The 15967-nt window shown below is 34.5% G+C and overlaps 1 protein-coding gene across 1 annotated transcript; it reads left to right on the top strand.

Moving 5' to 3' along the window:
* The first annotated feature begins 8278 nt into the window (after positions 1–8278).
* LOC131164291 (NAC domain-containing protein 7-like) lies at positions 8279–10567 on the top strand. The gene is made up of 3 exons (XM_058121374.1): positions 8279–8438; positions 8707–8978; positions 9884–10567. Exons 1-3 carry the CDS (start codon positions 8279–8281, stop codon positions 10565–10567), a joined length of 1116 nt encoding a protein of 371 aa, XP_057977357.1.
* Positions 10568–15967: the final 5400 nt, after the last annotated feature.

Below are 15967 nucleotides of genomic sequence, written 5' to 3'. Positions count from 1 at the left end.
AATGTCCCAATAAAATTAATTAGCCTTTCTTGTAGGATAAGCTTTTGCAAGAGATGGATAGTATGGATACAGGCATACTTGCAGGGATGAAAACGTGGGAAGCAGAAACAATAATGAGTGTATTTCAGCAATGATTTAAATGGGCCCCACGATTGGTTGGGTTTCAGCACAGGAGCCCACCACTTGCTCCTCTTTTATTTTATTTTTTTAATCCCAAGCTTAAACCTCATTGATTTCCTCCACAACAAAAGAACAAAATTTTAATCCCATCCTTAATCTACATAGAGCACAAAAAGAACAAATTTTCCCCATAGAAAAAGCTAGATGGTGCTTTGGGCCATGCTCTTTTTTTTTTAAAAAGAGTTCTACCGATAAAATATTTATATTTATTTATTTATTTAAAATTGTGTTTCGAATTTTGGATTTTGGGCTTTGAGTATAATTTGGTTAAAACTGAATTAATTGAATAAATTCAATAGTTCAGTTTGATTAAAACTTTATTCAGTTCGATTCGATCTTCATTTTCGTTGAATTTTAATTTTCAATTTTTGATTTTTGGTTTGATTTATCAAATAGTATAAATTAATAATAAATAATTATATATATATATAATATTAAAGTATTTTAAAATATATATACTAAAAGTTTATTTATTTTTATATATTATATGTATAAAATTTATATATATATATATATATATTAAATCGGTTAAAATTGGCTAACCGATTTAACTGCAATTCGGTTCGGTCAATTTTGAGTTTATTTATATTAATGTTCGTCTAATCTCACATCGTCTTTGTGAGCAGTTCCAAAGTTAGTATAATATCCTCTTAACTCTCTTTCCTTAACACTTAGGTTTTGAGGATAAGTTCTCTAGCATGGTATCAGAGCTGGGACTTGGGCTGTTTAGCTCTTTCGTGGGCTGGACTTCTCCTCGCCTCATTTCTCTCATAGGTTCAAGGGGGGGTATTAATGTCCTTTCAGTCTCACATTGTCTCTGTGAACAGTTCCAAAACCAATATAAGATCCTCTTATCTCCCTCTCCTTAACACTTAGGTTTTGATGATAAGCTATCTAACAAGTTAAATATGGAATTTCGGTCGATTCGGTTAATTAGATTTTTTAACCGAACTGACCGAATGCTCACCCCTAGTTTCGGATGGATATATATATATATATATATATATATATAATTAATATAATTTTAGGCTACATTGTATTTAAATTTATGTAAAATTTAAGCTTTCAAATAGTTTATGACTTATTTTTGAAATATTTACCTTTGAGATTTTATACATTAGGGGCCAAAGTCAAATAAAAATTTTGAATTAATTTTTTTTACACCTTAGTGAAGCGTAAAACATTCTTAAAATGCCATAAAGTAATGTCTTATAAAAGAAGTTGTATTTTTAGTAAAAATGTAATAATAAAATGACACAGTCAATTATTCATGATTCTTAAGTTGTCTTTAATTTGATTCCCTTAAGTATTAATTAAACAACGACAATGTGATTATTGATTGTTTAGATTTTGTCTCTAATTCTAAAAAAGCAATACATTGAATTTAATTTTAAAGTTTCATGGTTACTCTTATTATTAGTTTATTATTTTAAATTTTTCGAGAACTCGTTGAAGATGTATTAAATGTAGCTATATTTGGTGGCATAATCATTGTTCTAGAAGGTAACAAGATGGTGCATAGAATTATAAGATTGTAATTTTTTAAACTCGATTGCAGATATTTGTGGATGGAAGATAGTCTCAATATAATTGAGAAGTTAATTTTAAATATTGTTATTTTCATTCTCAATCAAACAATTCTCTATTTTCTTGTAAATTATGAATAAAAGGACCTTCTTTTTTTTAAGAAAAAATTCTTATGGGCATTTGAACTTCAAAAGTTTAGAGTGAATTATATATATGTTTTATCTCAAAAGTATTGATTGAATCGTTATGTTACGTTTGACTCCGAACTATTTTATTATTATTTTTGCTTAATATATTAAAACTTATTTCAATCTTAGCCTCTATAGACTGTGGTCAGTCTTCATTAATAAACCATATAGACAGTAATATTATATTACAAGATGTATTGACTTTTCATTTTGAGTTTGTTGTTTGCGATTTTCAACTATAAAAAAGTATCATACAAAATTTCCAAATTACTCTTAAACTAGGTTTATTTCCTTAACAAATAATCAAGGCAAAGCAAAGAAAATAAATAGGCTTATAAAAGAGTTCCAATTTATCTTATAAATTAAAGAAAAGATATGTTAGTTGGTATATACTCTATCAGTAGTGAAAATAAAAAGGGAGACTAGCTTTAAAAAGTTTTAAATTAATAATAATTAAAACATTAATAATAAACAAAATGCTATTGTATTCGAAAGAATACAATTGACACTCCATAACATGATAATGATTTTTACAGTTAAAAATCAAGGTGTGAAATAATTTCGGGTGCTAGTATAATTTTTTAAAATGCCATTAATATCAACTAATACTTAAACGTCATATTGTAGAATAAAAAAATTAAAAGTAATCAATTAAAAAATTATATTTATTTTCATTTTTGTGTACCAAAAGAGTATTTTAAAAATAAAAAATGAATTTCTTATATATATATATATATATATATATATATATCATATTTAGTAATATTGAAAATAGAGTTTGGGTACATACCAAATGCATTCATCTCCTCATTATGGTATTGTTTCGAGCTATGCCATAAATTTATTCATATTAGAATTTGTTTATAATAATAATAATAATAATAATAATAATAATAATAATAATACAGCCACGTTTTTTTTTTTTTTTTTTTAAAATATAAGCATGGTGGGGGCAACATGACACTTCGATCACGTGTGTGTCTTTTGCTTCACTTCTATACCTCTCCCTCTTAACCCACCCAAAGCCCAAAACGTACAATACGCCTTTCTTCTTCTTTTCTTTCCGCCTTGGCCGGAGGCGACGAACAGGCCGAGTCGCAGGAAAAGCGACGCCGTGGCTTTAACTTGCCGGCACCCCCAAGACAATAGCTCTGCCCGGTACACGTGTCGCTCCGGTAGGACACCTCCGGCATTAATTAGTAATATAAAAATATTAATAAATAAATACATGAAGAGGGAAGCTTCGGCTGGGGCCCAAATGGGAAAACGGGTTCGGGCCCACTAGCGAAACTGGCCTGCTCCCCAACTCGTGAGCTCAATGATCGGGCCAGCCCACGCCGGACCGCCAGCCGCTACCATCGGAGCTGGCCCATCATCATACGGGGGACCACTCTCCACCACGACCAGAGCCGAAAAAAAAAAAAAAAAAAAACAGGGCAGAAGTATCAGAGATAGTGGCCTCTCGGCTCAGCTTGCCAGCTTCAGCCGCTTAGCCGAACAATTGAACTTTTTTATTTATACTTATACATATATATAACGTGTATTTGGAGCAGAGTCTTTTTCGTTTTGCTTTGGGTCGGTTGGTGGGCCCAGTATGGGCTCGTGAAGGGTTTGGCCTTGGGGAAGGGGTAAAGAAATATAAAAAATAAAAAAGATTAAAAAATTGCAGACCAACCAACCAGAGCCCGCGTGCGGTTGTTGTTGGCTTTTTTCAAGATTTTCTAATTTCTGAAATACCCCCAAACTTCATGAAATTACTTTTTGTAACTGCTTCCCCAGAGTGGCATGGTGGCCGCAAAATGAATTGTGGAATTTTCGTTAAGAAAGAAGGGTAGTTTTGTCACAAGGGATTGCAAAGATGTTTTTATGGAGTCGCACCACTCGCAGTTCTTGGCGGTGGACAGTACGCAATAGTTATAGTAGCCACCGAAGTTAGGCTTAATTCCAACACGACCCCACCCTGCAAATAAATAAATAAAAATAATTAAACCACGAATTTTATTGAAAATTATAACATGTAATATAAATTGTAAGAAATGAACATTATTTTATAAAATGAACATTTATGTAATATTTTGCTAGAAAAATAATTTTTTAATTGCAAGAAAAAGTCTCCAACTAGATTATATTAGAAGGGAGCTGTATGAATATATTTTATAATTTTGTTAAGGTAATTACTTTTAATTATTTGGTGTACGATAGTATATTTTGTTTTTATATGAGCTCTGAAAATTGCATTTAAATTTTTTTAAAAAAATATTTAAGTTATTAATATATGATGCATTTATATTAAAATTTTGAAGCTTTTGCAAAGTACAAAATTTTAAATATAAAATGAATTATCTTCTTTAATTATAATTATGTTAGTCATGTTTGGTGCTGTAATTTGGATCAATTTATAAAAAACATTCTTAGAATATCTAAATAATTTTACTTTTTTTTTGGGGGGGGGGGGGGGGGAAGGGATTGGAGGAGGCTTTCATGTGGGGTCAGCACAAAAAACATAAGCCAGTAGATTGGCATTATTATTATATTTCTTATGAATTAAATGATTATCAAATGCAAATAAATCACAAATGAGAAACAGCGTTCAATGTTAGCATCCTTATGGATGGTCGAGTGGAGGGTTTAAGAAGGCCCAGTGATCTGAGCCGTCAGATTCTTTGACGTTTACCCTCAGCTTTCCCATCAATGCATGTCCATCCACCATTGACCCCCCTCTCTCTCTCTCTCTCTCTCTCTCTCTCTCTCTCGCTCTCTAAATAGTAAAGAATATATAATAAGAAGACTTATGTTTTTATGCGGCAAACTTCTATCTTTCTCTGCATCTCTGGGTCAGAGGTAGCAGAACATTCTTCTTCTTGTGGTCATTATCAGTAGCTGGTGGGAGGTGGCGAAGGTTGCGCTCACTCAGGTTTAATTTCTCTCTGCAAACCTCTTCTCTCTTCTGTTTGCCATTTTCTTTCTCACCTCATCAACTAGCTCCTCTCCCTCTTCCATTAAAGCTTTTCCAGCAATCAAGCTCATCCCAGGATAAGGAAAAAGCAATATATATACATTTATTTATATATTCTTTCTCTGCGTGTCTGTGTGTGTAAGAGAGAGAGCGAGAGAGAGAGAGAGAGAGAGAGAATGAGAGGGACTGACTGATAATTAGGGCATGTGTGTGTTGTTTGCTTCTTATTTAACCCTATCCCGTTCTCCATTTTCCCGTTCCTCAAACCTTCCATTTTTCTATTTTCCTTTCTCTCTTCTTTTCTTTTCCTGACCTTTCCTCCTTGGGATCTGATCTCTCCCTCTTCGCCAGCCCGGCGACATATTTTCCAGAACACAACAGTAGTAATTTTGGGAGGGGTTCACTTCACTTCAATTCCCGAGGAGTATAACTCAACTTTTATTTGGCCCTTTTTCTTCCTTTCTTTCTCTGTTTCCCTTTTTGTCTGGTTAAGCCTATATAAATTTTAAAAGTGGCTAGCAAGAGCAAGAGAGTGACCAAAGCAAAGCTAGCCACAGCCAGCCAGCCAGCAGGCCATCCATCTCCAAAAGGCCAACTCTCATCGTCTTCATCGATTGATTGCTGGAATTAAACCAGCTTGGGTTGAACCAGATCTGAACAGCCAGAATTTCAACTTGGACATCTCACATCTTTATAGGCTTTACTATAATCAAGGTTGTGTTGCCGATCCTGACCCATCCCTTTTCTTCTTCTTCTGAGGTTGAATGTTTTTTATTTTTTTTTAAAAATAAATAAATCTTCTGGTGTTTTGTTGATCATTTGGCTTCATTAATTTGATGTTTCAGAGATTTGTCATATGTGGTTGTGGTTGGAGGATGGTGTGGATGATGTTTTTGTCGCAAGTAATTGAAGTCATAATTGATATCGGATATGATATCTTCCACTATTGGATGTTCTTCTTTTCTCATTATTGTTTTTGTTCATGAAATTAATGACTCTGTTTGATCTGAGTTTTTCATTTGCATGCTATATATGTCTTCACAGCATCTGATAATATTCCATGTCCAAAACTCTCTCTCTCTCTCTCTCTCTCTCTCTCGCTCTCGCTCTCTCTCTAGTACGGTCGAGGAGAAGCTTCAAATTTTTCATCATTCATAATTTCGCTGATCTTTTGATGATCAGCAACACAAGCTAGAGGTGGTCATTGTTCCCACATCACACGTATTTGATTTTCCCTTTAGCTTTTCGAGAGTTTTGAGCTAGATCTCACTTTGTATGTCCACGTACACATGCTTTCATTTTCTGACTTAGAATCACAAAGCATCCAAATGTCATTAATGCATGAATTAACAACCTAAAAAAAGGCTATAGCTCAGACAAGAGAAATGGGACAGACTGGATAGTGAACATCCAAAATTATGAGTCATGAAGATGGATCCAGAATCGAAAACTCATTGTAAGCATATATGGAGGCTTTGGATCAAAGGAAGATGTGCACTAGGAGAAGATGAATTAGTATACTGGAATTCATTTGTTGTTCTTTTGTGTAGGGTACGTATTCCATTCTCATGATCACATTCATTCTTTCTTTCTCTCTCTTTTTTAAAATTCCTTTTTAAAAAAAAAAAAAAATTTCTTTTTCATCTTCTTCTTTCTTCTTCGTGCTCTTGTTCTTGTTCTTGTTCTTGTTGTTCTTCTTCCCCAAAAGGGTCATCTCTATATTTCAGCAAAATAAAGAAAACTTTGATTCCCTATGCCTATCCAAAACGCACTTTTTTATAAGTGGACAACATACTTTTTAAATGCTAGTCCCATTCATGCAGTAGGCTTTAAGTAAAAGCAACTTTTGTTCTATATCTATGTCTGGATTATCATCTGTTAACTCGATTTGGTATTTATCTGTTAATTAATTAACAGTATATATATATATATAGCAGCTGACGATCCTTAATTGCTTCTGTTATTTTACATGTACGTGCTTATTTCTCCATAATTCATTTTTTGACTTCCAAACTGAGTTATACAACTTCCGTACAGACAACAATAATTAAGAAAACGCTGCTACATACAAACAAAATCATTACTATTTTTGTGCGATTATATTTTTGCCTGTTTCTTATTCACAAAGTTAACTTTCTAATGACCAAAAAAGGAATAATTACATTTAGTGATTATTCAGATATTCATCTTTCTCACTAATTAGTTAAATTCTCTGCATGACAAAGTGTTAACGTGCGTATGCATGTACAAAGATTTTTTTCTGGATTTTATGTTATTTGTGCTTGAATGTGATTTCCGTTTTGATTAATGTTTATCCATGAATCATGTATGGGAGTACTTCATTATCATGAATTTACAAAACTATCATATATTTTGCTATGACGTCTGGTCCATGGTCATTTAAGTAGCATGAAGTTCGTATATATAATACTTACAATCTATGTCTATTGGCACTTTATATTGCCACTGAGATTATGTTATTTGGTATTATATGTGCTGGTAAAGTTATGGGGATTCCATGCATATTGAGCTCTCATGTTTGAATCGTGGTTGGGAGAAGGGGTAAGAATGGGGTAATCCAGCCAGCATGAGCTCCAATGATAAAAAACCAAACTTTGTGTATACGAAAAACAGATAAAAATTAGTTTAAGTACTTTTTTTTTTTTTTTTCCTTCTAGATATGTGCCCGAATTTTTATGCAAAGTCTTTGTTTCAGTTAATTACATTTAAACAAACAAACCTCAGCAGAAACATTCATCTTGAGGATGATAGTTTCAAGTATTCGAATTTTGAATTTTAACTTTACAATATATATATATATATATATATATATATATAAAATTTCTTGTAAATTCGCATAATCTAATGGAGAGTGGTCACATTTGACTTGAGACAATATTCCTTGCATTAATTTATCTATGCCTCCACGGTTTCCAATGCATTTAGTTGTTAATGTTAATGCTAAAGAATTTTATCTAACTCATTAACTATCATACTCATATATTAAGTATCTAACCGCCAGATCTAAAGAGTGTCGTTATGAAGTTTATATATGCACTAATCTAGTGGTATGGCATTGCTCCAATCTAAAACTTTATAGTATTAATTAGGCGAGGGCTCAAGAATATATATATATTTTCTAACGTAGGCATATCATTTTGCCTTGTGCTAAAACTTAATATAAGAATTTGCCAAACCACTCAAAATTTGGAACTCTCCACCTACCTCTAATGTTTTGTTGATTAAAGAAACCCTATACATAGAAGTACACTTAAGTTATTAGGCCAGAGCGCAAGAATTATGCTTATGGGGTTCATGAGTATTATAAACGGGTTATGTTCTTAACTTTGTTTGTGTTTGTTGATATTCAACTAGCTAATATAGTTTGTCCTTTGAAATGCAGGTCTCAACCTTTTATTGGGAGAACATGAATACATTTTCGCATGTTCCCCCAGGCTTTAGATTCCATCCGACAGATGAAGAACTTGTGGATTACTATCTCAGGAAAAAGGTAGCAGCAAGACGGATTGATCTAGACGTCATCAAAGATGTTGATCTTTACAAAATTGAGCCATGGGATCTTCAAGGTACATCTACACATGTGTGCCCACACTTTTTTTTTTAGAAGGTAAAGATTTTATTAATATGAAGAAACCGAACAGAACTTACAAACTCAAGCCAGAAGCTTGAAGAACGAAACGAAATACTATCAACATGATAAATTTAACAACCCAAAGCAAAACACACCACAACAACACCAACACACAATAAATGACCAACCGAAGAAAAAAAACCCTAACCAAAAGTACGAGTAGTTGATATTCATATGTTTGACTTGTTTGTTAATTTGAACAGAATTGTGCAAGATAGGAGTTGAAGAGCAGAATGAGTGGTACTTCTTTAGCCATAAAGATAAGAAGTATCCGACCGGAACACGCACTAACAGGGCAACGAAAGCAGGGTTTTGGAAAGCAACAGGAAGGGACAAGGCGATCTACGCTAAACACAGCTTGATTGGCATGAGAAAGACCTTGGTTTTCTATAAAGGTCGAGCTCCAAATGGTCAAAAGTCCGATTGGATCATGCATGAGTATAGGCTTGAGACCAATGAAAATGGAACTCCTCAGGTAGCTTATCAAGTACTAATGTATGGATTCTTAAATTTGATTTTGGTATTTTCAGTCACAAATTAATGCATTATACATACTAACATATATACAAATACATATAATTTATTCTCTTTTGTATATAAGTTGAGTGTCCATTGTTACCCACCTGAAAAATCTAAATGCTCATTTGACACAGCTCAAACGTAGCTTAGGGCATCAGAAACTTAATGTGATGATTAGTCCAACACTCTCCCCAGTTTTTGCATTCCATATAGGTGAACAAGCGTTGCAGCAACAAAATGCACTGTTTTTCTTCTTCTGTCTTATTATTATTTTTGTTTCCTTACAATGGCAGCATACATTAGTTCACTCTTAATTTTATTTGATTTTAAAATGACATTAGCCCTCAGATTTAATAAAATTCACAATTTTTTTTCTCGGGATAACCCGACGGCTGCAATTTGGTTGTATTGGAGGTCTTAGGTTTAATTTAAATTGTGAGAAGGTTGGGGAAGCTTTGGATCGGGATGCGTGCTAGCCATACCCATTGTGTGGCCTAGGCCTACACGATTTACCAATTAATGCATAAAAAAAAAAAACAATAAAATTTATGATTTAGTTCCCCACAACAATGACCACCATTAGCTCTTCTGGTCAAGAAATAATGCAGGAAAAGTGCCAACAATTATACTAGTTTCCTTTCCCAGCTGGATAAATCACTTGATGCTTTGTCTCATATGGAAGATTGGATCCGGTCAAATGCCTATGCAACATAGTTAATTACATATGATGACCATTGCAGGGTGAATGTCATATATAGTAGTTCTTCATTATGAAGGAAATGAATTGCTTAAGCTATTTACTTCTTCTTCATCTTCTAATTAAAGTATTGTAGTAATTAAAGATTGTTGTTATTTTAACAGGAAGAAGGATGGGTTGTGTGTAGGGTGTTCAAGAAGAGAATGGCCACAATGCGGAAAGTCGGGGAGCACGAGTCGCCGTGCAGCTGGTACGAGGACCAAGTCTCCTTCATGCATGATCTCGATTCTCCGAGACGTATCTCTCACCCAACATACAACACATACCATCAACATTATCCCTGCAAGCAAGAGCTCCATGAGCATCATCAGTTACAGTACAATATGCCTCATGGAGCTCACGTTGAGCCCTTCCTCCAACTCCCTCAGCTCGAAAGCCCCAAAGTTAATGCACAGACTGCGGCAGCTGTGGCCAGCCTAAGCTGCAACTCGGCCAACCCCTATGGCTTCGATAGGAGCAATGGAAACACTCTGCAGACCTCGACCCTCACCCGCGAAGAGCAAAGCTACCAGCACAACAATTTGAACAACGCATTTTACAGTAGCAGCAATGAGCTACAGGCGGTGGATCAAGTGACCGATTGGCGAGTGCTCGATAAATTTGTCGCATCACAGCTCAGCCAAGAAGATGGGTCTAAGGATCAAACCCAGTATTCGAATGCACAAAATTTTCACGTGGGTGCAGCAGAGCACATGAACATCCTCATGGGGGACGTCAAGAGGCATGAGATGACGCAGGAGTATCCATCCACATCCACCTCCAGTTGCCAGATTGATCTGTGGAAGTAAAGAAAAAAAAAACTAATAATAAATAAGTACTATAGTATAGTATATATATCTAAATATCATATATATATATATATATATATATATATATATATATAATTATTATACTAATCATCATAGGAAATTATACTATTGGCTAAAAGATTGAAAGAAGACTATCGGGTGATCATGGTTGATGTACATAATAAAACTAAAATGATAATGCTCTAGAAGATGACGATGATGATCGAGGGGATTATGATGCCCTTGGTATTGATCAATACTACTAGGACTTTGTTAGTATTGAGATGCACTTTAAAAATAAATGTCCACATATAGAAATATTATTAGCTCGAGTTCTTGTACTGTACGTATGGGGCACGGGGTGATTTCAGACATAACTGTATGAGTGTTTGATGCATTTTCTCTTACTGCAGTTTAAGTTGGAGTTGAAGGGTTTATGGTGTAAACCTTTGTACGGGTTTATTATTTAAACCCTTTGCTATATAGATCATATATACTATTTTTCGTTACTTTAAATAGCGCAAGGCTTTTTGTTCTATTCATTTCCTCTCTCTCTCTCTCTCTCTCTCTCTCTCTCTCTCTCTCTCTCTCTCTCTCTCTCTCTCATACAAGGTGCATTCCTTCCTTTGGTACTGTTAGTTATTGAAGATGACTTTCCTTTATGTGCGGTTGGAATTCTTGAATTTGATGTCTACACAATCATATGGTTCTAATAGAACTTGTTCTGTTAACTTGGTCATGTAATTGAAAGAAAAAAAAAAATTATAGAGGGAGAAGGCTGAACATTCATTGTTATTGTTTTAATGGGTCGATTGAATGTCAATTCATATACTCAAAATCGTTGCGTGTTTTGTTAATTTGAAACAGGAATAGTTGGAGTTGGTCTGTCTCAAATACTACATTAATTTAAGAGATGTATTAGATGGAATGCGATTGATAATTGAGAGGGAAGTTGATAGATTGGAGAGTGTACATTTAATATGTATCGAGGCTACAAATTTCTTTTGTGAATATTTATGGTAATTCCAACCCCAGCATACATAGAAGTAAGTGTGCAATGGACAAAAATAGTAATAGCAATAAGAACACATAATTCTAATGTTGTCTCCAATTTCTTACGCATAATATGACTCCAGGGCTGATATAAACTTCTTTGGATTGGTCCCCCCCCCCCCCACTAGGATTTTGAAGGTTTCTTTAGATACATGCAATTACATATTTTGCATGTTACATGAATTTATTAATCACAACATGGTCTTAAATTTGAAGTTAAATTCATAATTACTGGAATAAGAAAGTACTTGTTTTCAATGACACAAACAAATCCTAGGTGTGTATCTTTTAGAACCACAATGCAATCACCCACATTGCCTTTGGGAGCATGGATTTGAACTAAATACCATATAATTTTGTATTAAACTTATTTCTAAATTGAAAAAATCCAAATTCAAGGTCTATCACAATTGTAGGGTGAGTTACTTTATGCCAATGACTATTTTAGAAATGTTGTTGAAGTCGCCATGGGTGTTAAAAGCTTAATATTTTAGCTTGCTGACTTATAATGTATGTACATCTAGCTAGTCTGCCACTCTCATCCTCACACGGGCTACATCATTTCAAATATTTGCATTACATGTAAATCAAACGTAGATAAACTTGTTATGAGTATACACTTCATTCTAAATTGAACTCACTCATAGATTTTTAATAACAATGATTATGATGATGTTGAGTCGATCACTAGTAAATTTAGAAGTTTAAAATTACTAATTTTACGAAGAATAATGACTAATAAGTACTTTACTATTAATTTACAAATGGTTGCATGGTGAAATGAGGAATATATTGAAGTGTGTGTGTGTGTGTATTATACACACACCTACCATTCAACCTAAAATATTTTATCCATAAGGTGAGGGCCTAAGGTGACTTTTCTTAATTAGCCAAATGGTTGCATGGTGAAATGATGAATATATTGAAGTGTGTGTGTATATTATACACACACCTACCATTCAACTTAAAATATTTGATCCATAGGGTGAGGGCCTAACGCAACTTTTATTAATTAGCTAATAATGTTTATTGTTGTTAGCACAATATTTTGTTGTCACATTTTTCAAGATCATGACACATAATTTACATTTTATCCAAAAAGTGTATACTAAATGAATTTAGAATTCTACATTCTAAATGATTGGCAACAAATTATGGCAATGAAATGTGAGAGCACATGATTTCTTATTATCTATATGCCCTTGCCATCAACTTCATTGGGCTTGAAGCATCAACAAAGTACTGCCCAATATTGAACACTACTTGACTTCTAGTTCAAGAAATTACAATACACTCCAATATTATATAGAGGAATACTTAATTAAATTAAAAAACTATGGCATTAGCTAGGTTGACTCAAGTGATAAGGGCAATTTGTGACTTGTGATCCCAAAGTCACGCGTTCGATTCTACCTTGATAATTTACCCTAGTGAATTATTAGGAGTATGTCAATGAGCAGACGATTCTCACCCTTTGGGTTTGGTGCCGTACTATAGTATCCAAAATGATGCAATGGTTACTGGAGTTTCCAGATTATTAAAAAAAAAAAAAAAAAAACTAAGGCATTATCACTAACGAAGAAACAAAACCTGTAGAAGAAGAAGAAGAAGAAGAAAAGAGAGAGAGAGAGAATAAACTAGGAGCATAAGTAGGCCAATGTGTCTCATGGGCAATTACAGTACTACGTACGTGGACGAGAAAAGAATGGCTACTGTTACTTCTAAAGCTTAATTCAGAAAATGCAGTCAGTTCTGCACGCCATTCTTAGTACTGCATACAAAACCATACCTGATCGATAATGAATAACCTGGCAAAGATCGAAGCAATTTGAATACCCCTGAAAACATATTAAACCCAGCTCCAAAACCCTCTTGCATTCTCCCCTCCGTATCCTTAGTACACGCCTGTGAAAGAATAAAGATGATAAATCCCTTAAAACCCAGCTTCATCACGTGCAATTCGAAGATACTGTCAAACCTAATTTGTCCCAGGCCTCCGAAACTCTGAGCCGTGAGCAACCTTCAAATCTGTATATATATTTTCTGGCATTTTGAAGCTCACCCAAGAGAGAGATAAATCCGCATTGAGCAAGGAGAAGAACTATATATATATATATATATATAGTGGAAGAATAGGTACTGTTACTTGGATGACAAGTACTCGCCAAATATTCAATGGTTCGATGAGAATCAGTGGGAAAATTTGTAACCTGGCTTTATTTATATGTGGAGAGAGAGAGAGAGAGAGAGAGTTTAAGGGGTTAATGATTCGATAATGGGACAAAGGAGCAGAGGGAAATCTATATCTCCGGTGATTTTGAAGCATCCGATCACTTGGGTTGAAGCCAAGCAAGCCATATATTTGCAATATTGTCACTCCCTTAAAAGCAATGAAAATTTCCCAGGCGACATAATCATTGGGCGTGAACTCTCAAATCATCATCCGCAGAGAGCGAGAGAGAGAGAGAGAGAGAGAGAGAGAGAGAGAGAAGGTAGTGAGGGCTTATTGCTTAACAGAAGGAATCCTCCTGGCGGGGAGAAAATGGAAAAAAAGAGGGGAAAGAAAAAAGAAAAAAGAAGAAAGGGTGGAAGGCTAGGGCACAAACTCAAAGGCTAAGTGAAGGGATAGGGGTAGGGCAAATGAGTGGTGCTTTCTGACCAAGTTTGACGTGCAGGGGTCGCTCTTTCTCATTAGAGGGTCCGCCTTTCTTCTCATCCTAGCTTGCGTCACTTCTCCTAAAAGAAACCAACACAGTATACATGTACGTATTTCTTCTTCGTCTTCTTCTTCTTCATCATCATCATCTACTGCCTTTTATTTACTTTCACGCATGTACTTAGTTCACAATCCGTATATTCCAGCAAACCCCAACATTAGTTGTCGACATCTGTACTCCACAGTTATTACTCCAAACCATGCATGCATGCGCGTTCATATACATGCGGTGAGTATATTTGACTGCATAATTACATATATATATATACATACATACACTTAGAATCTATATGTTATAACTTTTATTAATTAATGTGTTTGAATTGCGGGCTAAGTAAGCTATGGCTACAATATCGACATCCATCATTTGACCATTGGAAGACAAACCCATGTGAGACTTGCATTATTCCTGTTCCCCCTTGATACCCAGATTCCAAACCTCTGCAGTCCTCGGACTCCTCACTACTCACCTGTGTTCTGACACTTTTTTGTTTGTTTTTGTTTTCTTGTTTTTTCTTTTTTCCAATGAAATTGTTAAAAACCAATGAAATTTTAACTTTTATTCACATACAAAAATTACATACACAATCCTTTATATACACATTACAATAAACAAATTTTACAACTAAAAAATAAAATAACAAAATTTTACAACTGAAATATGCTGCTATTATCTATTAAACTAACTGGAAAACTAAAAAACTGAAAATATTGTTGCCGTTGTAAATGATATGTTGTTGCTGCTGTTTAACTAAAATGCTTGCAGAGCTGCTAAGACTACTAATACAACCCCTCAAGATGGTGATGGCGAATAAGGATTCAACACACCCATCTTATGCAAAAGATAATGAAAAACATAAGAACCTAAGGCCTTTGTGAAAATATCTGCTAATTGACGATGGGTGGAAACATAAAGAAGATTTAAAAAACCAGCTTGAATCTTCTCTTGAACCAAGTGGCAATCTATGTCGATGTGTTTTGTTCTTTCATGAAAAATAGGATTAGAAGCAATATGCATAATAGCTTGATTATCACAGAATAAAGAAATGGGTAAAGATACCGAAACACCCAGATCATTGAGGAGAGTAATGAGCCAAGTAAGTTCACAAGAAGTAGTTGCCATGGCTCGATATTCAGCTTCAGCAGAAGACTTGGAAATGGTAGTTTGTTTCTTAGATCGCCATATTCAGCTTTAGTAGAAGACTTGGAAATGGTAGTTTGTTTCTTAGGTCGCCATGATACAAGAGAGTTACCAAGAGATATGCACAAGCCAGTAATCGAGCGACGAGTGTCAGGATAACTTGCCTAATCAGAACCAGTAAAACCTGTAAGTTTTAGAGATGGATGAACAGGAAAGAAAAAACCCTATCCAGGAGATGATTTTAGATATAGAAGAACACGGTGAGTTGCATGAAGATGGGGTAGTCGTGGTGTATCCATGAACTGAGTAAGCATTTGAACAGAGAAAGCAATATCAGGTCTGGTGATTGTGAGATATAATGGCCTTCCAACAAGACGTCGATATGGTAAAGGATTTGGAAGCAAAACACCTTCGGACTGAGAGAGCTTGAGATAATGAGTCATTGGAAAAGAGACAAATTTAGAGCTAAGAAAACCAGTGTCCTGTAAAA

The sequence above is a fragment of the Malania oleifera genome, chromosome 9 (genome assembly GCF_029873635.1).
Source record: "Malania oleifera isolate guangnan ecotype guangnan chromosome 9, ASM2987363v1, whole genome shotgun sequence".
In the NCBI taxonomy this organism is placed as follows: domain Eukaryota; kingdom Viridiplantae; phylum Streptophyta; class Magnoliopsida; order Santalales; family Ximeniaceae; genus Malania; species Malania oleifera.
This window is presented reverse-complemented; position numbering and strand designations above follow the sequence as displayed.